Genomic DNA, 25,711 nt, shown 5'->3' with positions numbered 1-25,711 from the left:
TCAGATCTCAACCTCCTGAGTAGCTAGGATTACAGGCATGAACCACCAGTGCTTGGTTGAGTTTTGGATTGGATCCAGAATTTAAAAAAATAGTTGCAAACATCATAATTGAGATATTGGAGAAATTAGAATATGGATGTATATTAGCTAATGGTGCTGTAAAATTTTGATAATTATGCTGTATTTTTTCACTTTTTTCAAAAAAATTATTGTTACTATAAAGATCATATTCAAAGGGGTTATAGTTATATGTCAGGTAAAGAGTACATTTCTTTTTGGACAATGTCACCCCTTCCCTCACTCATGCTATATTTGTATAGGACAAATGTTCCTGCTTTTAAGAGATATGTACTAAAGAAAAATATTATGATGTCAACAGCCAGTTCTTAAAAGAGTTCTACATAAAGTAAGTGTATGTATGCAAGTGTATGAACAGAATATATGTGTATTCAATCTGTAGTATCTTTATATGTACATGTATGTATACATGTGTCTCTGTGTATACATATATGTTTACTGAGAATATCTCTGTGCAAGATGTTAGTGATTGATAAATCTAAATGAAATATAAATAGGCATTTATTTTCCTATTTGTGCAAATTTAATATAAACTTAAAGTTTTGATATTAAAAAGTTTATGAAAGAATTTTATTTATTTTATTTTTGTCAGTCATGGGGCTTGAACTCTAGGCTTGGTTGCTGTCCCTCAGCTCTTCAGCTCAGGTTAGGGCTCTACCACTTGAGCCACAGTGTCACTTCTGGTTTTCTGGTGGTTTATTGGAGATAAGAGTCTCATGGACTTTCCTGCTCGGGCTGGCATTGAACCATGATCTTCAGATCTCAGCCTCCTGAGTAGCTAGGATTACAGGCATGAGGCACCGGATCCCAGCTATGAAAGAATTTTCAAAACCTACTTTTCACCTTTTAAAAGCAGTGGATTTTTAGCATGAATCAGAAATGTTCTGGAAGGTTAGGGATATGCCCTAGCAAGAACACAGCCCTGAGCTCAAACCCGAGTACCATCCTGCTGGGCAACAATGGGTTACACTGTATGTAAACTACTCAGGAGGCTGAGATCTTAGGACTGCATTTGAACCTACATCCAGCAGAAAAGTATATGGGACTCTCATTCACAATTAACTACCAAAAAGCCCGAAATGAAGCTGTGACTCATGTGACAGAGCAATAGCCTTGAGCAAAAAACTCAGAGACAGTTCCCAGGCTCTGAGTTCAAGCTTCAGGACCAGCATGTGCACATACATATATACAAAGTTCTTGGAGCCAGGCATGGTAGTGATGTGTACCTGTAAGTCCAGTTACTCAGGAGGCTAAGAAGGATCTCTTGAGCTCAAGGATTTGAAACTAGTCTGGGAAACATAGTAAGAACTCGTCTTTCTTCTTCTTCCTTCTCTTCCTCCTCCTGCTCCTCCTCCTTTTGCCAGTCCTGAGGCTTGAACTTGGAGCACTGTCCCTAAGCTTCTTTTTGCTTAAGGCTAGCACTCTACTACTTCCGGCTTTTTCTGTTTATGTGATATTGAGGAACTGTACCCAGGGCTTCATACATGCTAGGCAAGCACTCTACCACTAAGCCACATTCCCAGCCCAGAACTCATCTTAAAAAAAAAAAAAGAAAGAAAGAAAAGGGGGGCTGGGAAGGTGGCTCAGTGGTAGAGTGCTTGCCTTGCATGCATGAGGCCCTGGGTTTGATTCCTGAGCACCACATAAACAGAAAAAGCCGGAAGTGGTGCTGTGGCTCAAGTGGTAGAATGTTAGTCTTGAGCTGAAGAGCTGAAGGACAGCACTCAGGGGTTAACATGTTTAGTCTGCTTGAGGCCTTGGGTTTAATCCCTAGCATTAAATAAAGAAATTAATTTAAAATGTTCCTGAGGGGCTGGGAATGTGGCTTAGTGGCAGAGTGCTTGCCTAGCATGCATGAGGCCCTGGGTTCGATTCTTCAGTACACATAAACATAAATAAATACACAAAATTACATAAAGAAAGAAGAAAGCAATTGAAAAATTTTTCCTAGGAGACATCCTCCTCTGTGCACGTTTGAGAATAGAAGCTCAGATAAAATAGGAATAACAGCCAGCTGCTGGTGGCTCTCTCCTATAATCCTAGCTACTCAGGAGGCTGAGATCTGAAGATCACAGTTCAAAGCCAGCCTGGGCAGGAAAGTCTGTGAGACTCTTATCTCCAATAAACTACTTAGAAAAAGCTGGAAGTGGCACTGTGGACAAGTGGTAGAGCGCTTGCCTTGAGCACAAAAAGCATAGGGACAGTGCCCAGGCCCTGAGTTCAAGCCTCAGGACCAGCAAAACAAACTAGAAATAATATCTGCATTGATGATCACAGTGCTCTGCAAAGAAAGAAACAAGCTGAGCACTCCTATTTTCATTGGGGCACACAGCAGAGAGCCATCCACATGGGACAACAGGAAAATTCATGTCTTCAATTCTTTGCCTTTTCATCTCTTAAATAAGGAAGCAGGTACGTGTGTCTCATATCTGCAATCTTAGCTACTCAGGAGGCTCAGATCTGAGGATCATGATTCAAAGCTGGTCTGGTCAGAAAAGGCTGTAAGATTCTAGCCTCCAATTAACCATCAAAAATCAGGGAATGCAAGTGTGGCTCAAGTGGTAGCGCACCAGCCTTGAGCAGAAAAAGCTAAAAGAGAGTTCCCTGGCACTGTGTTTAAGCCATAGTACTGGCATAGACACATGAAAACAGGAAGTTGGACTAATGATTAAAATGTCAGGATAAGTATTTCTGCTCATGATGTGGTTCCTGCTGTTACACACTAACGCCTGCAGGAGGCAGAATCCCTTCACTAGGGCAGCACAAGGAAGCAGGTGTTCAGAAAGGGGAAGAGCAGACTGCTATGGGATTTGGCAATAGAGCTTACAATGATGGACGGGGAGAGAAGACTCTGTTCCCCAAACACTATAACCTCCAAGCTGTGTAAAGGTTAGCCAAAGGGAAGAGGGTAAGGAAGAACAAAAAGCTACGCAAAAATGTCAAAGGCCTCAAGATGGGAAAAAGGAACTGAAAGAAATCTCAAATGGCTGAAATGTTAGAGAAATCTGAGGGGCCAGTATTCATACTCTATGATTCTTTGTTCCTTGTTTTTTGGGATTTTTTTTTTTGCTTTGTTTTCTGACCCAGGGGTTTGAATTTAGGGATGGCCTTCTACTGTTTGAGCCACGCCCTACTTTTTATTGGTTAATTGGGGATGTAGTCTCACAGACTTTTCTGCCTAAGCTGGCTTTGAATCTTGATCCTCAGATCTTAGCCTCTTGAGTAGCTAGAATTAATAGACATGAACAACTGATGCCAGCTCTTTGTTCCTTTTATTGCCTTACAAGAGAGGTGAAGAAATATGTTGGGTGTTCTCTCTTCATTTCAATGAAGACCCAGAGGGTTGAGAGGGTCTTTAAGAGATTCTCTGGATGGGCGCTGGTGGCTCATGCCTGTCAGCCTAGCTACTCAGGAGGCTAAGATCTGAGGATCGCAGTTCAAAGCCAGCCTGGGCAGGAAAGGTCATGAGACTCTTATCTCCAATTAACCACCAGAAAACCAGAAGTGGTGCTGTGGCTCAAAGTAGTAGAGTGCTAGCCTTGAGCAAAAAAGCTCAGGGATAGCACCTAGGCCCTGAATACAAGCCCCATAACACATTCTCTCTCTCTCTCTCTCTCTCTCTCTCACACACACACACACACACACACACAGATCATCTCCATGTTGTGGGACTTTCCTTGGATCCTCATTTGGAGGACAAGCACCACATTGTAACCTATGGCTTATAAGCCACAGACCCAATTCCAAAGATTCCATTTGTCAGGTCCAGCCACTCCCCACAACAGTGGTGAAAGGCCTAGGAAGGAAGTTTATTAGGTACATGGGCATGCCTGGGGGGGAGGCAAAGTACACATGTTGGCACATCTTTAGGGTACAGACATTTAGGTTTATGTAAAAGAAGAGTGGGGCAGGGGAAGAGAGGTCTCCAGTCCCAGTCTCAGTGAGGTCTGCTGATCTTTATCTCAGTTCTGGTTCTTCCCGGAGTCCTGGAGAAGTTGTTATTGCTGTCATCATCTGAGAAAAATGACTTGGTTTCCATGGGATAAATACTGTGTGTGTGTGTGTGTGTGTGTGTGTGAGAGAGAGAGAGAGAGAGAGAGAGAGAGAGAGAAGGGGGGAGAGAGATATTTGGGACTCTGAACTCAGGGCCTAGGTATATCCATTCCCCCTTTTTTTTCCTTTCTTTGCCAGTCCTGGGGCTTGAACTCAGGGCCTGGATACTGTCCCTGAGCTTCTTTTGCTCAAGACTAGCGCTCTACCACTTGAGCCATAGCACCACTTCTGGCTTTTTCTGTTTATGTGGAACTGAGGAATCAAACCCAGGCCTTCACACATGCTAGGCAAGCATGCTACCATTAAGCCACATTCCCAGTCCTTCCCTTAGCTTTTTTGCACAAGGTTGACACTCTATTACTTGAGCCACAGCTCTACTTCTGGCTTTTTTTTTTTATGGTTAATTAGAGATAAGAGTCTCATGGACTTTCATGTACAAGCTGGCTTTAAACTGTACTCCTCAGATCTCCTGAGTAGCTAGGATTACAGTTGAGTGCCACTGGCATCCAGCTGGGCTAAACACTCTTGTTCTAGGGTGCAGCTTCATAATAGGTGATCGCCCTTGTTTGGCCAGGCGTGGTCTGTTCTATCTTTACTTGGGATAGTTCTGGCTCTTGTCATACAGGTGCCATTCTATATGTCCTGTCCTGTCCTTGGATTTCAAGGTGGCTGCGGGGGGAAAAAATGGCTCAATGTAAAATGGATGCAGCGATGCCAAGCATTTCTCTAGCTTCTGGCTACCCTTTGGACATTTGTAGGCCCAAGGGAGGAGTCAGTGCTCCTAACAAAAGCAGTTCTTTTCTTTCCTTTTTTCCCAGTTAACAAACCTCTCCTAAGCTAAACCTCATTGGCTCTGACAGTGCCACTATGCAAAGCTAGCAAAAGCAGTTTCTAAGAACCTATTATAGCATGAGGTGTCTCCTTGAAGGAAGCTGCTCAAGTAGAGAGGTGGGTGGTCTAGCTCTCAAGGCACCTTGAGCATCTCTGTTTCAACACCTGCTGGAGCATTTACTTATTTGTCTTTTCCATGACCTCTGAGCTCTGTTGGGTTCACTCTGCTAAGGCCTAGAGATGAGGAAGTCAACAATGAAATAGTCCTACCCTCCAGGAAATTATGGTCTAGAGGGGAAGAAAGAGAAGTAAATAGGCAGTACCAAAGCTACTTGTGGAGGGAAAGAAGACTTCTGAGGGTAAGGGCTGCTCAGCGAGGCAGAGAACAGACACACACACAAGAGGTAAAGTTTCAATGCAACTGGCATATACAAAATAAGGTTACATTGGTATCAGTGATTCATACCTATACTCTTAGCTAATCAGGAGAATGAGATCAGAGGATCATGACTAGAGGCCAGCCTTGGTAAAAATGACTATGAAACTCCATCTCCAAAATAATCAGCAGAAAAGCAAGTCAAGAGGCATGGCTCAAGGAATGGCAGAGTGCCAGCTCTGAGTTAGGAAGCCGAGTGAACTGGAGCAGCGGGCCAGTGGCTCAGGCCTGTAATCCATATTTTTTGTGTGCAGGTACTGGGTCTTAAACTTAGGGCTTCACACTCTTTCTTAGCTCTGTTTTGCTCAAGGCTAGTGCTGTACCACTTCCTGCTTTTTGGTGGTTCATTGGTGCTAAGACTCTCTCAGACTTTCCTGCCCAGGCTGGCCTTTGAACTGTGATGCTCAGATATCAGCCTTCTGAGTAGCTAAGATTACAGTATGAGTCAGCAGCACCCAACCTGTTATTTTTTAAGAGGGAGGATATGAATACAGGTCAGATAAATGTTTAGCAGTCTGTCTATTTTACAAGAAAAGAGGGTCTTGGAACTGGAGGTGTGGCTCAAATGATAGAGCACCATCCATGCCAAGTAAGTTAAAGCACCAATACCAGCACATAAAGGAAAGAGAAACAGTGTGTGTCTTAGCGATGGTAGTGTGGCCCAAGTGGTAAGAGTACCTGACTAGCAAACACAAGGCCATGCATTCAACCCTTTAGTACCACCAAAAAAAAAAAAAAAGTAGATGCTATATGATCTAAGAAATACATTAGTCATCATGGGCTAGGTTATACTGAAACAAGTAAGCTTAGCACATCACAAATGCATCTGTCTCCTTTACTACATGCCCTAGTATAGCCCTGCACTGAATCTGCACATCATAGCCACCCAAAGCCCCAGGTTTCCCAGATGATCTTTTTTCCAAAGCCCCCCCCCAACAAATCAAGTGGGTAGAATAGGTCCAATCCTATTAGTGTCCACAATGGGAAACAGCTGGAAACAGTGTAGTGTGTGTGTGTGTATGTGTGTGTGTGTGAACACTAGGGCTTGAACTCAGGGCCTCACGCTCACACTTGGCTTTTTCACTCAAGGCTGGTGCTTTACCACTTGAGCCACACCTTCATTTCTTAAAAGCAATGACTCTTCATTTTGGGTCTGAAAATATGACGTCTATTTTATGCCTGTCTTTGCTCTTGTGGTCACCTAGGACTCCCAAATGGCAGGACTTACGCATACTTATGACAAAACCTGTTAGGCAAGAAAGACTTTCTTATCATGTTAAGCTCTTTTGCTTACTCCAGCAATAATGAGCAACTGGGCCACACCTGTGACTGGCAGTGTTTAATAATTATGCAGACCTCAACCCCCTTTTCCCACCCTTTCCTCTATTTAAAACTGAAATTCATGTCTATACCCTAAAGGTGGGCTGAAGTGCTTGCCTTGCCTCTTCCCATGATGTCTCTGTACTGCATATTAAATCTCCTTTCTTTGCCAGTCACCACTATTGTCTGTTTGGATTATTGAGTAAGTAGCTGGATTTGCCCTAACAGAACCTCTGGAGTTCAGCCTTTGTCCTACACCTCAGATTATGTAATATCTATTAGCCATTCCCAGCATTGGAAATAGCTGCAAACTTGTATAGTCTGGTACCTTCTTTGAGCCCAGGGAAGGTGGCATAAGTCAGGAATGAGTACAATATTTCTTGGGCAATGTCTCCCCTTCCATCCCTGTCCACAAGTTACACAGTTCATTTTTTTTACATACATCATATACATACATATATATATATACACACACACACACACATACACATATAATACAATGACTGTATTTGCTCACCCTTCCTTCTTCCATTCCTGTGCCCTTCTCCTACCCCTCCCTCCCCAGCATGACATTTTAAATCGAACAGATGAAAGTTAGGGGCTTCTGCCTCTGCTGGTCTATCATTGCTCTACAAACCTGGAAGCCCCCTTAGCTCTTCGGGTCATTGCCGGGAGTGGAGAGAAAACAAGCCCAGCAGATGCCGGATGTGCTGTTTTCTGGGAACCTATTTAGGAGTGTACTTTTAGCCCGCAGAAAGCAGTCAGGAGAGAATGGCACAATTAAGCAGTAAGACAGCTATTTCAAAGGGCTGGTTATTTCTTTTCTTTCTTCTCTCTCTCTGTTTGTCTCTGTCTCTCTCTCATCTTTTGGTCCGGGACCAGGACTCGAACTCTGTACCTAATGCTTTCTCTAATTCTCCCAACTGAGCCACGCCTCCAGCCCCTAGGGTAGCAACTTGAAAGCCTAGAGATCAGATACTACCCACTCTTCTTTAATCCCTTTACTATTGTTCAGAGGGGCTGACAGTGGACATAGCCCGACACCTGAGTTCTCGGGGGAAGCCTCTCTTCCTCCTCCTCCCATCAAGCTAAAGGGCGGTCTATGGAATACAGCGGGGTCCTAGCGGCTTCCGGGCGGCCGTCCGCCCCGTCAGCTCTGGCCGGAGGGCGGCGCGGGCTGAACCGCCGCGAGGAGCGGAAAAGGCGTAGGGGAGGAGGGGGTGGGTGGGTGGGTGGAGTGGACAAAGGAAGAACGAGGGAGGAGCCTGGAGAGACATCGGCCGCCACTTCCGGGCCAGGGCGGTGGCGGCCGGGTCCCCATGGCTGGCCCGGGTTCCAGCGCGGCTATCCCGGTATGGCTAGCCGAGGACGACCTGAGCTGCATCATCTGCCACGGGTTGCTCTCCTGGCCCACCACGCTGGCCTGCGGCCACAGCTTCTGCCGGAACTGCCTGATGAAGACGTGGGGTGCCCGGGGTGCAGGCGAGGCCGGGCGCCCTTGGGCCTGCCCCACATGCCGCGAGGGCGCGGCGCATGAGCCGCGGCTGTGCAAAAACACGCTGCTGCAGTACCTGGCGGACAAGTACAGCCGCGCGGCGCGGGAGCTGGAGGAGGGAGGGGAGCCCGCCGGAGGCCACGCCCACCGCGCAAGCGGAGGCCACGCCCACAACCTCGCGCAGGCGCTGGCTCCCCAGCCCCAGCGCTTCCGAGCGCAGCCGCGGGTAGGTAGGCTGGGCCCCTAGAGCTCCTTTCGGTGGCCTACCGTCTTCATCCTGCTCGCTGACCTTCTCTCCTTCTTCCCCTTCCCACTTTCACTTGCTCTAAAGAGAATCTGGAAATTTTAGATTAAGTGTCCAGGAGGAAAAAAAAAAAAACCTCCTTACAGTCCATCCACCTAGGGCTTGCACCTTTGCAATATTTCTGCTTTGTTTCAGTTTCTCTACCATCTCTGTGGGGGGAAAATTGATGTTTTACTTTTCCTCACAATGAACTGATGATTGAATCTAGATCCTTGCGCATGCCAGGACCACTTGAACCCCTGGCCCAGATTTTTTTGTCTTTTGCTTTAATTCTGCTTTTCAGATAAAATCGGGGCTGTACGGGCTTGGCTCAAACTCCAAAAATCTGATGATGAGTGTATTCACACACCTGTATGATTATAAAAGTTGACATTTTATAACTGTGATGATAAAAGTTGACATTTTAGCTGAGCTCTGTTGACTCATGCCTGGGAACCTAGCTACTCAGGAGGTTGAGATCTGAGGATCACTGTTCAAAGCCAGACTGGGCAGGAAAGTCCTGGAGACTCTTCAATTTACCAACAAAAAGCCAGAAGGGGAGCTGTGGTTCTCAAGTGGTAGCGAACTAACCTTGAACACAAAGTGTTCAAGTGTCCAGGCCCTAAGTTCAAGCCCCAGGACCAGCACACACACACACACACACACACACACACACACTAAAAAAAGAAGACATTTTAACAATATGGTGTGACTGACACCACCACTATTTTCAAGATTTTTTTTTTATCACCAGAAGCAGAGACTCTGTACCCATGAAGCAATAACTTCTCATTTACCCTCCTTCTAGATACTGGACACATCTAATCTCTTTTTTGCTTCTGAATTTTCTTTCTTTTTCTTTTCTTTTTTTGGGTCCTGTCATGGGGCCTGAACTCTGGGCCTGGGCGCTGTCCCTCAGCTCTTCAGCTCAAGGCTAGCGCTCTACTACTTGAGCCACAGCGCCACTTCCGGCTTTTTTCTTTTTGCTTATGTGGTGCTGAGGAATCGAACTCAGGGCCTGAGGCATTCAAGGCAAGCTCTCTACTACTGAGCCACCTTCCCAGCCCCATTTTTTTTTTTTTGTCAGTCGTGGGCCTGAACTCTGGGCCTGGGCACTGCTTAAGTGGTGCTGAGGAATCGAACCCAGGGCCTCATGCATGTAAGGCAAGCACTCTACCACTGAGCCACCTTCCCAGCCCAGAACTTCATTATTTTGTATAGTTGAATTATGGTGCACTGTATGGATATTTTAATATTGTTTTGATTTTTGGAGAGAGGGTCTCATGTCATACATACTGGCCTTAAACTGCAATTCTCCTGCTTCAGCCTCTTGAGTGATGGAATTACAGGCACTAACCACTACTCTCAGCAAGAATATATTCTGTGTGTGTGTGTGTGTGTGTGTGTGTTTTCAGGTCTTGGCATTTGAATTCAGGGCCTGGGAGCTATCCTTGAATTTATTCTTTGCTCAAGTCTAGTTGTTTTTCCACTTGAGCCAAGCCTCCACCCCTACTTTTCTCTGGTTATTTTGGAGATAGACTCTAGTAGATTCTTCTGCCCTGGCTGCCCTCAAAACAATATCCTCTGGATTTCAGTCATCTAAGTAGCTAGGAATATTAATGTGAGTCATCAGTACTCTAGCATACAAGTTTTTTTTTTTTCTTTCTTGGTGGCACTGGGGTTTGAACTCGGAGCTTTATGCTTGTTAGGCAGGTGCTCTACTGTTGGGAGCCGACAGTAAAGTTTAAAGGTCATCTTGACCCTCACTTGAAGGGACATACAAGGAACTGGCTTACTTAAAAACACTAGGTGCCCAGGATTGCTTTGCTATGTCTGCAGAGTTTGTTTTACTTTCTACCAGTTGACCTTGTCTTCTTTTTACTGCACTCTGTTTTTACTGAAATTTTCCTTGTTTTTCTGGACTATTGTAACCTTATGTTACCTCTTGACTTCTAATAGTATATATTAGGGAAAGTTAAAAATGAACGGTGCTGCAGTCTTGAACTGCAGACCTCCCGACCCCATCCTTTGTCTTAAGTCTTTATTTTTCCGTCCTCGCCCCCTAATTCAGGATTTCCTTTCGTTGCCAGCAGGCTCCGGCACTCTACTAGTTGAGCTAGGATTCCAGCCTCTATTTTCTTTCTTCATTTTTCAGGAGAATGGGGAGGGGATTAACTCCAGGGCACCATGCATGCTAGGCATACCATCTTGTCTACCACGAACCGCACCTTCAGCCCCTGAGTTAGGTGTTAGGTAAGAGTCTGTTTTGATTCTTTTGCCATGTGGACATAGTTTCCCTATGAGCACCCCTTTCCCCATTGAATAGTTTCAGCACCTTAGTCAAAATTTTGATTTCTTTGTTTCTCTATTATTATTTTTTTTGGGGGGGGTCCAGTCATGGGGCTTGAACTCTGGGCCTGGGCACTGTCCCTCAGCTCTTCAGCTCAAGGCTAGCGCTCTACCACTTGAGCCCAGAGCCACTTCTGGCTTTTTTTTTTTTTGCTTATGTGGTGCTGAGGAATTGAACCCAGGGCTTCAGGTATGCAAGGCAAGCGCTCTACCACTGAGCCACCTTCCCAGCCCCTATTATTATTATTTGCAACATTACAGTTAAAACTTAGGACTGTATGCTTGCTAGGTAAGCATTCTAAGTCTTGCTAGGTAAGCATCCCAGTCCTACAAAAATCATTTGACTGTTTATGTGAAGGTTTGCTTCTTGGCTCTTCATTCTAGTCCATTGCTTATATGTCTGTCTTTCCTCTGTGCCAATAACAGTGTTTATTGCTCACTCTGTTTAGTGGGGTCTCTTGGGTCCAGTGTTTTGTAGCTCAGCTCTGCTCTTTTAAAGGTAGTGGGACAGCAGAACACTGCAGAGATTGCTCAGGAGCTGAAAGAGTTGGCTGAAGAGCTGGTAGCCATTGTCAAGAGCCTTCAGAGGCAGAAACCCCTCTCTGGATCTGGAGCAGACGATGAATTGAGCATCTTGGACAAGGTAGGCTGTCCTGAGAGAAGGAAGTGATGAAGGAGGGGGATAGGATTAGAAACAGCTTGCAACTAGAGCAATATGACTGTTTTAGAAGTCAAAGACATAGACAAGAAGTTTCTATTTTTAACCATTCTGTTTATTACAAAACATGGTGGATGGCTGGAGGTATTCGGAAAGGTTAACTGGGCTAATTCATCTGTGAAACTTCATCTAACTAGCTCTGTAAGCAATCACCAAAGATATCTAGGTCAGAGATCTTCTAGGCCTTATTTTCATTGATTTTTTTTTTATTTTGGGGGGAAAGGAGCAATACTAACATAGAACCCAGGGACATTGTACATGCTAGGCAAGTACTCTACTATTGGGCTATATCTCCAGATTTTGTTTTTCTGGGGAGCAGGACAGAGTCTTGTTTTATAGTCCAGTCTAGTCTCAAACTGTTGATCTCCTGCCTCTGCTTCTGGAGTACTGGGATTACAGGCCTTCACTCTGGACAAATTCATTTCTGAGATGCATTATAGTAGCTACATAAGTCTCTAACTTCAATTCCCAGTACTATAAAAAAAATCTGGGGGCTGGGAAGGTGGCTCAGTGGTAGAGTGCTTGCCTTGCATGCCTGAGGCCCTGGGTTCGATTCCCCAGCACCATATAAGCAAAAAGAAAAAAGCCGGAAGTGGCGCTGTGGCTCAAGTGGTAGAGCGCTAGCCTTGAGCTGAAGAGCTGAGGGACAGCGCCCAGGCCCAGAGTTCAGGCCCCACGACCAGACCCCAAAAAAAAAAAGAAAAAAAAAAGAAAGACAACTATGAGGTGAGAAGGAGAAGAGAGGAGGGGAAAGAAGAAGCAGAAGAGGACAAATCCAAATCTTCTATAACCCTACAACTCAGAAATAACCATTCCATGGTATTTTTGCTGTTTTGCATATTATTTCAGACTGTTTTCAACTTTCAGACTGTTACCTTAATTTTTTTTAATTTATTATATTTACTTATTTTTTGCCAGTCCTGGGACTTGAACTAAGAGCTTGGGCACTGTCCCTGAGCTTCTTTTGCTCAAGGCTAGCACTCTACCACTTGAGCCACAGGGCTACTTCCAGCTTTTTCTGTTTATGTGGTGCTGAGAAATGGAATCCAAGACTTCGTGCATGCTAGGCAAGCACTCTATCACAAAGCCACATTTGCAGCCCTCAATTTTGTTTCTAAAAGCTTTCTTGGGACCCAAGTGCTGGTGACTTATGCCTGTTTTTCTAGCTACTCAGGAAGCTGAGATCTGAGGATCAAGGTAAGCCAGCCTGGGCAGAAAGGCCCATGAAACTTCCCATTAACCATCAGAAAACTGGAAGTGGAACTGTGACTGTGGCTAGTGGTAGAGCACAAGCCTTGGTAAAAATTTCAGGGAAAGCACCCAGGTCCTGGGTTCAAGCTTCACAACCCACAAAAATGCTTGCTTGGGGTTTAGAGGTGTGCCTCAATGGTAAAGCACCTGCTTAGCAAGCATAAGGCTCTGAGTTCAAACTCAGAGCAAAATAAGTTTGCTCAGAGTTGAATGGAAACTTGTAAGTGGTGACAGAACTTGAATCTAACATTTGATGGGTTCTATGTGGGACTTCCATTTGTTATTTTATGATTCATCCATAGACTTCTCCACAAACCCTTTCACTGGCTTCTTCAGAGCCAGTGACTCCCAATGCATCTGAAGGAAAAATGAGAGATAGTCTCCAAGATTTAAAAGAAATACTGGAAAAATTGCAAAGAATTCTCACGTGGAATGAAGTTTCTGAAGAACAAACACAGGGTGAGTTGGTTTTTTATAGTAGAGTAGGATATTTGGATACCTTTGGTTTGTACTTTTCTGATGGGACTTGTTCTTTTTTCTTTTTTTTTGTTTTAATTCCTTAGTGGATGTGCTAGCAGTGCCATCATCTTCCATATGCCCACTGTTTGCCCAGAGCTTCCCAGCAACCAGGAGGGCCTCTCGGTTTGCTCAGTGTAAGTATACAGTCTTCTTAAAACTTGGGTTTGATCTGCTGCAGATAGGTACTGTGGGAATGTGTGTGTCCATCTTTGTCGCAAGGCCTATTTCTTGGCTTATGGCCCTTGGATTTGTTCGTCAGACCAGGCGCTTCCACATGTTGAGATGGACAGGCTGAAATTCCCCAATACCCCAGTCTAGGGCTCAGCTTGAAGCTTAAGTACATCGAGCACAGGCAATATTTGGGCATCTGTGATGGGGCCACCAGCCAATGGTCTGTTCCTTCATCTGCCCCAGTCTTGTGAGCTTGGATAAGTCATTTCACCTGTTAGGGCCGTTGTTTCCCCCCCACCTCACCATGAAATGGAGATGATAACAGTACTTTTGTGGAATTGCTGTGAGGGTTACATGAGTAGATGTGTGTGATGTATCATGGTATATGACAGCAGGCTTTTACTCACTTAAGCAACAAGGTGGGCTGGCCTTGTAGCCCTATGGGGGAATATGTGTTTGGTTGCTTGGTATGCATAAGTTCCTGAATTTAATCTCTAGCACAATTTTTTTTAGCAATCCATGTATGTTTTATTTTATTTTATTTTTTTCAAAATTTTTATTGGGATTAAGTGGTTACATAATTTCCCAAAGTTCACAGTATTGTGGGATAGTGAAGTTTAGTTAAAGTCACAAACATTCTAACTTTCATAGGACAAATTGTCTATTATGGTCTATAACATTTATGAGTTCGATGAGCTTTGTAATACAGTTATTTCTTCCACATTGGGTGATATGTACATTTCTTTTTTTTTTTGCATATTATCAGCTGTTCCTTCTTTCCCATTTGTTCCCTCCCTCCCATCACTGCCATTGTGTTGCTTAGTTCATTTTGATCAATGTCCACTGCAGCTGATGGGTCCCGCTGTTATATGTTTTTCCCTGATTCCCTCTAGTTCTATGTCATCCTCCTGGTTTCCCTCCAGTGTGCACATATATACCATATGTGTGATCAGCAGCATGGGGGTTATTTAGTAGTGATTCGACCAGATGAGTAGAAGTCCTTTGTTTCTTAAGTCTTGTTAATTTTGTCGTATCACCTAACATTTTGGATTTAACATCCACTTATCAGGGAGACCGTGTGCCGTTTGTCTCTTTGCACTTGGCTTACCTCGCTCAACATGATTTCTTCTAGCTCCATCCATTTCCCTGCAAATGCCATTATTTTGTCGTTTCTAATGGCTGCATAATATTCCATTGTGTATAGATACCACAATTTTTGGATCCATTCATCTGTGGTGGGGCATCTGGGTTGTTTCCATATTCTTGCTATTGTGAACAGTGCTGCAATAAACATGGAGGTCTAGCACAATTTTTTTTAAAAAAGGAAACAGGGCTAATTATGTTGTCACATACCTGTAATTCCATGTATTTGGGAGGCAGAAATCAGGAGAATCAATGTTTGAAGCCAGTATGGGCAAAAAGCTAAGGGGATTTTGCATCAATAAAAACCTGGTCATGGGGGTTGGGAAGGTGGCTCAGTGGTAGAGTGCTTGCCTTGCATGCCTGAGGCCCTGGGTTTGATTCCTCAGAACCACATAAACAAAAAGAAAAAAGCCAGAAGTGGCGCTGTGGCTCAAGTGGTAGAGTGCTAGCCTTGAGCTGAAGAGCTGAGGGACAGCGCCCAGGCCCAGAGTTCAAGCCCCACAACCAGACCCCCCCCCCAAAAAAAAAACCTAGTCATGGTGGTTTAAAGCAGCTAGAATATTTTCTTTTTTTTGTTGGTCATGGGGCTTGAACTCTGGGCCTGAGTACTGTCCCTGAACTCTTCAGCTCAAGGCTAGTGCTCTACCACTTTGAGCCACATTGCCACTTCTGTCATGGTGATTTATATCTGTAACCCCAGCTAAATGTGGTAGGTGTAGGTAAGAGGTTCAAGGTCTTAGGCTGGGAAAAAAGCATGAGACCCCATCTGAAAAATAAATAACGGAAAAAAGGGCTGGGAGTATAGTAAAGCACTTGGCTACTAAATGGGAGGCCCTAAGGTCAAGTCCTAGTGCCACCAAAAAAAAAGTAGATATATTGTGAGTGTATATTCATATATTTATACACACAAAAATACACATATATATTTGTGTGTACACTATTGTATATACATAAAAACATATTTATGTATACAATATGCATATTCATACATATACACATACATACATACATATATATACACACATATAATATATACAAATGAATGAGACATGGGCCATCATGTGAAAGCTGAAGATTAGGAGAAGACTATTTGGTGATGAGAACCAGTGGGAAGGTGAAAGGAGAGTGAAGGGAGGTGTATGGTCTATATATGTCACATGCATGTATGAAAATAGTATAAACCTGTTAAAATTGTTTAGAAGGGTGGGAGAGAAATAATAGAGGGAATGAATTTGATCAAAGCATATCACATGCATGTATGAAAAAATCAAAACTCTTTTGTACAATTCAAATAAGCTAATAAAAATGAATAAATAGCTGTGTACAGTGGTTCACACCTATAATTATAGCTACTGTGAAGACAGAGATTGGGAGGATCACAATTCAAAGACAGTTCAGGCAAAAATATTGAGAGACCCCCTCCCATCTCAACCAAGAAGAAGCTGGGTGTAGTAGTAAGCACCTGTTATCCTAGCTACTCAGTAATTGGTCTGGGTATAAATGTAAGACCCTATTTGGAAAATGTTGATAGCAAAAAGGGCTGGAGGAGTGGTTCAACTAGCAAGTGCAAGGCCCTGATTTCAAACCCTACTACTGAGGCTGGGAAGGTGGCTCAGTGGTAGAGTGCTTGCCTTGCATGCCTGAGGCCCTGGGTTCCATTACTCAGCACCACATAAGCAAAAAGAAAAAAGCCGGAAGTGGTGCTGTGGCTTAAGTGGTAGAGTGCTAGCCTTGAGCTGAAGAGCTGAGGGACAGTGCCCAGGCCCAGAGTTCAGGCCCCACGACTGGATCCAAAAAAAAAAAAGAAAGAAAGGCAAACCCTACTACTGCCAAAAAATTAAATAAACAACCCCCACAAATGGTCCTAGCTACTAAGGAAGCTGAGCTCCAGAGGTTGGTGGTTTGAAGCCAGCCCAGATAGAAAAGCCCTTGAACTTCATCTACAAAGTAACCAGCAAAAGGCCAGACTGGAGGCATGGCTTAAGATATATAGCACCAGCCAAGCAAGCAAGCTAAGTGAACATAAGCCTTGGGTTTGAACTCCAGTACCAGCACATAAACAAACAAACAAAAAGAAATAGCTGAGAGATACAAACAGCCACGTTCATTACTCATAAATCACAGAGGCATTGAGAACTGCAGGAGTTGACTTCGTACTGTGTGAGATTTGGGGTTAGCTTCCTGAAAGGTGGGTAAGCAGTATAGGCAAAAATCAGAATAGGAACAAGTTACCTCTGATAGAAGGCATGTAAAGAAAATTATACGTTTATATGTCAATATTTATGGCCTACAACAAGTAAATTATAGAGCATCATCAAAAGCAGTGAAAGATTTAATGCTACCTTTTGCTATTGGATAACTTTTCAGCATGTATGATCAAAAGCTGACCTGCCATGTTCTTATGGTGTTGATTTTTCTCTCTAGGGGCCATCTATCCAAGCTTTGACTTGAGGAGTCTCTCCTCTAACCTGGAAGTATCTACAGATTGCCGGACAGTGACTGTATCTCACTGGCCACATTCCTATCCCTGGAGACCTGAGAGGTTTTCTAGTAGCCAAGTCTTGTGTTCCCAGGCCCTCTCTTCTGGGCAACAGTACTGGGAAGTAGACACTAGCTCCTGTAGCCACTGGGCTGTTGGAGTGGCTTCCTGGAGCATGAACCGGAACTGGATGCTTGGAAGGACTATGGACTCTTGGTGTATAGAGTGGAAGGGCACTGGCCAGTTCTCTGCATGGACCAACGTTAAGAAAATCAGCCTTGACTCAGACCAGCCTAAGGTGGTGGGCATTTGGCTTGACCTTGAAGAGGGCAAGCTTGCCTTCTATTCAGTGGACAATCAGGAAAGGCTTCTGTATGAGTGTGAAGTTTCCATCTCTTCTCCTTTGCACCCTGCCTTCTGGCTGTATGGTTTAAATCCTGGAAACTCTCTGACTATAAAGCAAGTCAAGGCATAAAGGTTCCTTAGGGGTAGCCGGGCGCTGGTGGCTCACGCCTGTAATCCTAGCTACTCAGGAGGCTGAGATCTGAGGATCGCGGTTCAAAGCCAGCCCGGGCAGGAAAGACCCTGAGACTCCTATCTCCAATAAACCACCAGAAAACCGGAAGTGGTGCTGTAGCTTAAGTGGTAGAGCGCTCGCCTTGAGCTGAAGAGCTGAGGGACAGCGCCCAGGCCCAGAGTTCAAGCCCTATGACTGACAAAGAAAAAAAAGGTTCCTTAGGGGTTAAAACACACCAGCTTCTCCATTTCTTTCCCTGCCTTCAAGCAGGATGGTAACTTGACAAGAAATCTCACTTTGGGGGCTGGGAATGTGGCTTAGTGATAGAGTGCTTCCCTAGTCTGCATGAAGCCCTGGGTTCAATTCCCCAGTACCACATAAACAGAAAAAGTTGGAAGTGGCACTGTGGCTTAAATGATAGTGTGCTAGCCTTGAGGAAAAGAAGCTCAGGGACAGTACCTAGGTCCTGAGTGCAAGCCCCATGACTGGCAAAAAACAACAACAAAAAACCTCACTTTTGGCTAGGGATGTGGCTCAAGTGATAGAGAAATGCTTGGCAAGCACAAAAGCTCCTAGTTCAAACCCCAGCGTCTCCAAATCAAATAAAAATACAGCCAGAAGCTGGTAGTTCATGCTGTAATCTTACTCAAGAAACTGAGATCTGAGGATCAAGGTTTGAATCAGCCCAGACAGACAAATCTGAGAGACCCATATCCAATTAGCCAGCAAAAAGCCAAAAGTAGAGATGTGGTAGAGAGCCAGACTTGAGTGAAAAAACCAAACAAGAGTAGTAAGAGGTCCTAGAGACAAGCCCCTATATAAGCAAAAATTAATTAAGAATAAAAGATTCCTGGGGCTGAGAAGATGGCTCAGTGGTAGAGTGCTTGCCTTGCATGCTTGAGGCCCTGGGTTCAATTCCTTAGCACCATATAAGCAAGAAGAAAAAAGCCGGAAGTGGTGCTGCGGTTCAAGTGGTAGAGTGCTAGCCTTGAGGGGAAGAGCTGAGGGAGAGTGCCCGGGCCCAGAGTTCAGGCCCCATGACCGGACCCCCCGCAAAAAAAAAAACAACCAAGAATAAAAGATTCCTTTGAATTGTGATGTTCTACTTGTAGTTGCATCTCATTAAAAAAAATTGCATTTTGAGGCTAATCTTTTTTCATGGTACAAGATTGAGGACATTGAGCCCTAAACCTATTAAAGAAATAACTGACCTCTGACCAGCTCCTGGGAGATGACTTCTCTGAGGGGTAAGGACTGTCCAGCCTGCAGACCAGGCTGTATAAGCACATGACATCATTTAGTAGAAGACACCCCAGACAGATAAGCTTTCCATCAGTTTCCAAGGCCCTTTGTCTGCCCGTACTGCACTTGCATGGCCCATGAATGATGTTATGAATAGCTGGATGGACCTTGGCAGAAAAAAGGTTCCCTACCTCTGATGCTGCCTAATAAGTGTGCCTTCATTTTCCTGGAAGCTTTGTGCTAAGTAGTAATACCTTGATATCAACAGGATGGGAAACTCAGCCTTGTGGGCAATGACACGGGCAGACATGACTGGCCCTCAATAAATGCTCTGGGCACCATGGCTAGGGTGAGCTTTCCTTGGTGGCAGCACTCCATGAATGTTCCTGCACATCCCACTGGGAGAATTACCTGTTGGGTTGTTTTCATGATTGTGCTGGGAGAGGATGAAGGCGAGATCTCCTATACCCTGTTCTGAATAAGTTAGTTTTAATGCTGCTTTTATTCTGGAGCTTTGTATTGTAATAAGCTAGAACTATGAGTATCACAGCTTTGCCATGCTCAGTTGAGTGCTTGTAATGAATCACTTAGGGACCTCCAAAGAAAAGAAGCATGGATTACTTATCAATTGCTGGGTAATATAAATTTACGTGTGTGTGTGTGTGTGTGTGTGTGTGTGTGTGTGTGTGTGTATGTGTGCATGTACGTGCTAGTCCTAGGGCATGAACTAAGGGCCTGAACTATCCCTGAGCTTTTTGTGTTCAAGGCTACTGCTCTATCACTTGAGCCACAGTTGCATTTCTTGCTTTTTTGTGGTTAATTGGAGATAAGAGTCTTATGGACTTTCCTGCCAGGGCTGGCTTTGAACTGTGATCCTTAGATGTCAAACTCCTGAATAGCTAGGATTACAGGGGTGAGCCACTGGTGCCTGGCACTATTTCTTTTAGTTTAAAACAACACGAAAGTGTGAGGTGCAGATGGCTCATGCCTATAATCCCAGCAATTCAAGAAGCTGAGATCTGAGGATAGTGATTTGAAGCCAGCCTGGGCAGGAAAGTTCCATGAGATTCTTTATCTCCAATTAATGACTCTCAAAAAAGAAAAAGCTGAAAATGTAGCTGTGGTTCAAGTGATAGAGCCTCAGCCTTGAACAAAACACCTAGAAGAAAGTGCTCAGGCCCTGAGTTCAAGCTTTGGTACTGGCAACAACACAAAACCAAAAAACCAACAAAAATAATGTACAAACTGGGTTTGTGGTGGTAGGGCACATGCCTTTAGTGTATATAAAGATATGTATAAGGCTCTGGATTAGATGCCGAGCACTGTGAAAAAGTCAAAAGAACAAAGCAAAGAAACAACACCCCACATTGATTAGCTCTTGATTTCTATTGGTCAAATCAGGGCACAGATTCGCTGTGGCATCTGCTTCTGAGTCTCACAAGCTACAATTAACTTGTGTGCTTAGGGCTGCAGTGTCCTCTGAGGCTCAGTTGAGGGAAGATCAGCCTCTATACTCACTCTGTTGCTCGCAGCATTGGTTTCCTTTCAGTTATTAGACTGACAATGTCAGCTTTTTTTGTTGGTTCTTAGCTGGAGGCCACCCTCAGTTTCTTACTCCGCGATTTTTGCTTCTTTGAAACCAGCAAGGGAAAGTCTCCTAAATGGACATGGAATCTTATATAATAACAAATAAATACATAATTGCATATAGCCCATCGGTCTTTGCTTTATTGTTTGCTTAAAAGCCAGTCGAGGATCATACCCACATTCAAAGAAGCAAATAAGTAAAGGGCACAAAGACCAGGAGGCAGGGACCAGGGAGTCTGCCTGGTAGTTTGTCTTGTACAGGGTTTCAGTTCTAGTTGGGAAAAACCATTTTATTATATAACAAAACACATATGGAGCTTAAAAACCCTTATTAGCTACCACTCAGGTAAAGAAGTAGAACCCTCCGCTGATCACTTTTGTGCCTTTCCTTCCGTTTTATATTTATTTATTTTTGTGCTGATATTAGTCCTACGTGCTATCCTTTAACTGTTTGGCTCAGTCTGGAGCTCTGCCACTTGAGCCACAGCACCACTTGTGGCTTTTTGCTAGTTAAGAGTCTCAAGAATTTGTCTGCCCAGGCTGGCAGATCTTATTCTCCTGAGTAGCTAAGATTAAAGGTGGGAGCCACAGGTGTCTGGTGGGGCTTTGACCTCTGGGCCTGGGCATTGTCCCTGAGCTCTTCAGCTCAAGGCTAGCGCTGTACCACTTTGAGCCACAGTGCCACTTCCAGTTTTCTGGTGGTTAATTAGAAGAGTCTCACGACTTTCCTGTCTGGGCTGGATTTGAACAGTGATACTCAGATCTCAGGAGATAGGATTATAGGCGTGAGCCACTGGTGCCCAACTTATGAATATTCTTGAAATGATAAGTCAGTAGAATTTTTCCACCAGATCTGTCCATTGGCTGTGAGCCTCTTCTCTTCAGGCTCGATGGGCTTTATTCTATCCCTAATGGTCAAAGGAAGCTGAGGCCCACACAGAATTATCAGTTAGTTTAGGGTCAAGTTGGTCATGGTAGAAGTGGGACTAGGTCTACTTTCCCTTCTCTTTGAGTGTCTAATCTTCCTGCTACATTCTGATAAGATTCCACACTGAGACCAAAACCTGGTCTTCTCCATTGATGGAACACAGCTACCCCTGCAGTCATGAGGCTCTTATTTTTCTGTGTTAGTGGTTGGGTTGTCTAACTAGGAAGAGGACTTCTCTCTTGGTGTTATGTGTTATTAAAAGACTCTCTCAGGCTGGTTGCATGGCTTATGTGGGAGAGTGCTTGCCTAGCATGAGTAAGGCCCTGGGTTCAATCTCCCCTGAAAAAAATGATTCTCTGCTCTTCCTGTATCATGGTATGTTTAGGTGGCCAGTTTGGCCTTGATGTTTGCCTTTTGTATATAGATTAAGAATTGATTTCTGTTCGTTAAATACTGTGTTCTCATGGGAATTGATAATGAGGTCTCTATGATAGGTCTCTGCCAGCCACATGATTTCTCCAAACTGGAGCCAAAACACAAGGTCACGGAGGTGGGAATGGACATTGCCACTTTTGGGTCCCTTGCTTTTGTTCCCTTTTTACTATCAATACCTCCCTTCCAGTACACCAGAAAGTGACATTCTTCGTTAATCAAAACATAACATTCTCCATAGAAAAAAATATAGCCAAAATGCCAGTGGGTGAAGGACCTCTCACTGGGTCTGCACTGTGGGGGGTGAGGAAATCACCCGCCCATGAACTAAGCTGGAAAGATCATAAAGACTACTTAGTCTATTGAAGCTATTATAACAGAAAACCACAAGCTGGGTGTCTTATCAATAATAGAAGTTTAATTCTCAGTCTAGAGCCTAGGAAGTCTAAAATGGAGGCACCAGCAGATAGATTTGATGTCTACTAAGTGAGCTCTCTGGGAATGAGGACTCTCTCTCTCTCTTTCTCTCTCTCTCTCAGCACCAATCCTATGATTAGGGACCTACCCTCATGATGTAGCCCCCACTCCCTCTATTACCATCACATGGAGTTGGGGAATTTAGTATATGAGGGATACAAACATCCAGTAACAGGGACCAAAGGTTTATGGGAAAAGCACCAAGGACTCTGAACAGCTTCTTGCCTTATCTAGAGGTGTTTCTTTCAAAAACCTGTGCTTTCTTCTGGTCTTGAACTGTGGTAAGTGCTTTTTTTCTTGGGAGTTGAGGATAATGAGTAGCTGGTGAGCAAGGTGGGCTGTTGGCTTTTGTTGTTGTTAATGGTGGTGGTGGTGGTGGTGGTGGTGGTGGTGGTGGTTGTGTGTGTGTGTGTGTGTGTGTGTGTGTGGTCAGTACTGGGGCTTGAACTCAGGGCCTGAGTGCTGTACCTTGTTTTTTTTGTTCAAGGTTGACACTCTACCAGTTGAGTCATACCTGCATTTCCAGTTGTTTTTTTTTCCTGGTTATTGGAGATAAAAGTCACAGAGACTTTCCTTCCCAGGCTGACTTCAAATCTCCATCCTCAGATCTCAACATCCTGGCTAACTAGGATTATAGGTATGAGCTGGGCTGCCTTCCTCCATACCCTGCCCCCATCTCCTGGACACATGCTCCTCCTCCAGATGAGGCAGCTGTTAGAGTAGTATTGTTATGCTCTCCATTGGGTCTAGGGCTTTGGGTTCCCAGAAGAGTCACCTGCTAAGTAGGAAACCACCCCCATTTTGGTACTGAGATAACTGTGCACATAGTTATACCCCTCTAGCCTTTGCTTCTCCTTCAGATACATTTTGTTTTCTGGAAAGATTGAAGGTTTTATTTTCTAGCTAACGTTGGAAACAAACCAACAAGCTAGGTACCAGTGGCTCATGCCTATAATCCTAACTAGTTGAGGGGCTGAGATCTGAGGATCATGGTTCAAAGCCAGCCTAGGCAGGCAAGTCCAAGGTAGCTACATCTCTGTCTGTCTGTCTATCTATCTATCTCCACCAAGAAAGCCAAAAGTGGAGCTGTGGTTCCAGTGGTAGAGTAACAGCCTTAAGCAAAATAGCTTAAGGATAGTGCCCATGTCCTGAGTTCAAACCCCAATACTGGTGCCATTCATGAACACAGGCACATGTGTGTGCACATGCACACAAATTCCATTAGCCTGGCACCGGTGGTTCATACCTGCAGTCCTAGCTACTAAGGAACCTGAGATCTGAGGATCAAGGTTCAAACCAAGCCAGGAAGACAAATCTGAGAGATTCTTATCTCCAATTAACTTGTAAAAACCAAGGTTGGAGATGTGGCTCAAGTAGTAGAATACCATCCTTTTTTTGGGGGGGGGTTCCGGTTGTGGGGCCTGAACTCTGGGCCTGGGCACTGTCCCTCAGCTCTTCAGCTCAAGGCTAGCACTCTACCACTTGAGCCACAGCACTACTTCTGGCTTTTTTCTTTTTGCTTATGTGGTGCTGAGGAATCGAACCCAGGGCCTCATGCATGCAAGGCAAACGCTCTACCACTGAGCCACCTTCCCAGCCCCTAGAATACCATCCTTGAGCAAAAAAATAAGCAAGAGCTTGAGGTCTAATAGTTATATCAAGACCTTTTTTTTTTCTCTCAGTTGTGGGGCTTGAATCTGTGCTTGAGCACTGTCTCTGAGCTCTTCAGCTCAAGGCAAGCACTCTACCACTTGAGCCACAGCACCACTTCTGGTTTTCTGGTAGTTTATTGGAGATAAGAGTCTCATGTACTTTCCTGCCTGAGCTGGCTTTGAACTAGGATGCTCAGATCTCAGCCTCCTGAGTAGCGAGGATTAGAGGTGTGAGCCACTGGCGCCCGGCTTCAAGAACTTTTTTTTTTTTTTTTTTTTTGCTTTTCAGAGTTTCTGTTCTGGTGGGCAGACTAATATTCAGTCTGTCCTTGTGAGAACAATGCAAGTCAGCAAATGGATTTAAATGTAGAAGGCAGTTGTCAGGTGTGTATGTGAGCCTGGACTAGAGGGTGAGCAATGTGACCAGTGCTTCACTAGCACTTTTCACTGCATCCTCAATAGATCCCTAGGGGATAGCTTCTTTTACAGATGAAGTCTACATGTTTTTTGCTTGTTGCTTTTTTGTTTTTGCTGGTCCTGGGCTTGAACTCAAGGCCTGGGTGCTGTCCATGAGCTTCTTTTGCCTAACACTAACACTCTGCCACTTCAGCCACACCTCCACTTCTGGCTTTTTTAGTAGCTTATTGGAAATAGGTGTCTTACTGTCTTTCCTGCTCAGGTTAGCTTGGAACCATGATCCTCAGATCTCAGCTTTTTAGGTAGCTACGATTACAAGCATGGCCACTGGTACTCAGCTCCATTTATTTCAAAAACATTATGTCACTTGCCGGTGTTGCACAACTGGCAAAGTATTAGAGAAGAAATGTAGATGGCCAGGTGCTGGTGGCTCACGATCTGAGGATCATGGTTCAAAGCCAGCCCAGGCAGGAAGGCCAAGAGACTCTTATCTCCAATAAACCACTCAGAAAACCGGAAGTGACGCTATGGCTCAAGTGGTAGAGCGCTAGCCTTGAGCTGAAGAGCTGAGGGACAGTGCCCAGGCCCAGAGTTCAGGCCCCATAACTGACCCCCCCCAAAAAAAAAAAAGTAGAATTCAGAGTCTATGTGTGCTTAACCATTCCATAAAGGAATTCAGGCCATTTTAGGGGAAGATTGTTGAGGCATCTAAAAAGAGCCTGAGAAAATGAAAAAAACAACTGAATATAATCTCATCTACAGATGTTTTATTCTGGAAATTCCTTTTCAATACAGTTATGAACAAGTGCCTTTTAATAAGTAATTGTGCTGAGTAATGTATACTTCAAGCCAAATCAAACAGACCTCCTGTCCCCAAGAGACTGACTCTTGGGTCTATGAAGAGGACATTGATGTTTGAACAACAAACTAAGAACAAGTACATTGAAAAGCAAGATAGAGGGGATGGTAAAGTGGCTTAGCAGTAGAGTGCTCGCCTAGCACTCAGCAACACATAACTAGAAAAAGCTGGAAGTGATGCTGTGGTTCACGTAGTACAGTGCTAGCTTTGAGCAAAAAAAGCTCAGGGACAGTGCTCAGGCCCTGAGTTCAAGCCCCAGAACAAAGAAAAGAAAAGAAAAGATAGAATATTTACCTGGTATCAAGGCATTGGGATTTTCTGCTTCAATACAACAAGCATATAAAGAAAAGGAGGGGGCTGGGAAGTTGGCTCAGTGGTAGAGCGCTTGCCTTGCAAGCCTGAGGCCCTGGGTTCAATTCCTCAGCACCACATAAGTAAAAAGAAAAAAGCTATAACTGGCGCTGTAGCTCAAGT

The 25,711-nt window shown here is 44.4% G+C and overlaps 1 protein-coding gene across 1 annotated transcript; it reads left to right on the top strand.

Moving 5' to 3' along the window:
• Positions 1-8,013: 8,013 nt before the first annotated feature.
• Positions 8,014-17,878, top strand: Rnf135 (ring finger protein 135). Its single transcript, XM_013016408.1, has 6 exons — positions 8,014-8,439; positions 11,345-11,488; positions 13,117-13,273; positions 13,378-13,467; positions 17,072-17,603; positions 17,857-17,878. Exons 1-5 carry the CDS (start codon positions 8,038-8,040, stop codon positions 17,599-17,601), a joined length of 1,323 nt encoding a protein of 440 aa, XP_012871862.1. The 5' UTR covers positions 8,014-8,037; the 3' UTR covers positions 17,602-17,603; positions 17,857-17,878.
• The last annotated feature ends 7,833 nt before the right edge of the window (positions 17,879-25,711 follow it).

Source organism: Dipodomys ordii, unplaced genomic scaffold (genome assembly GCF_000151885.1).
Source record: "Dipodomys ordii isolate 6190 unplaced genomic scaffold, Dord_2.0 Scaffold31, whole genome shotgun sequence".
Taxonomy (NCBI): domain Eukaryota; kingdom Metazoa; phylum Chordata; class Mammalia; order Rodentia; family Heteromyidae; genus Dipodomys; species Dipodomys ordii.
The sequence above is the reverse complement of the archived record's forward strand: the minus strand, read 5'-3'. Positions and strand labels throughout refer to the sequence as shown.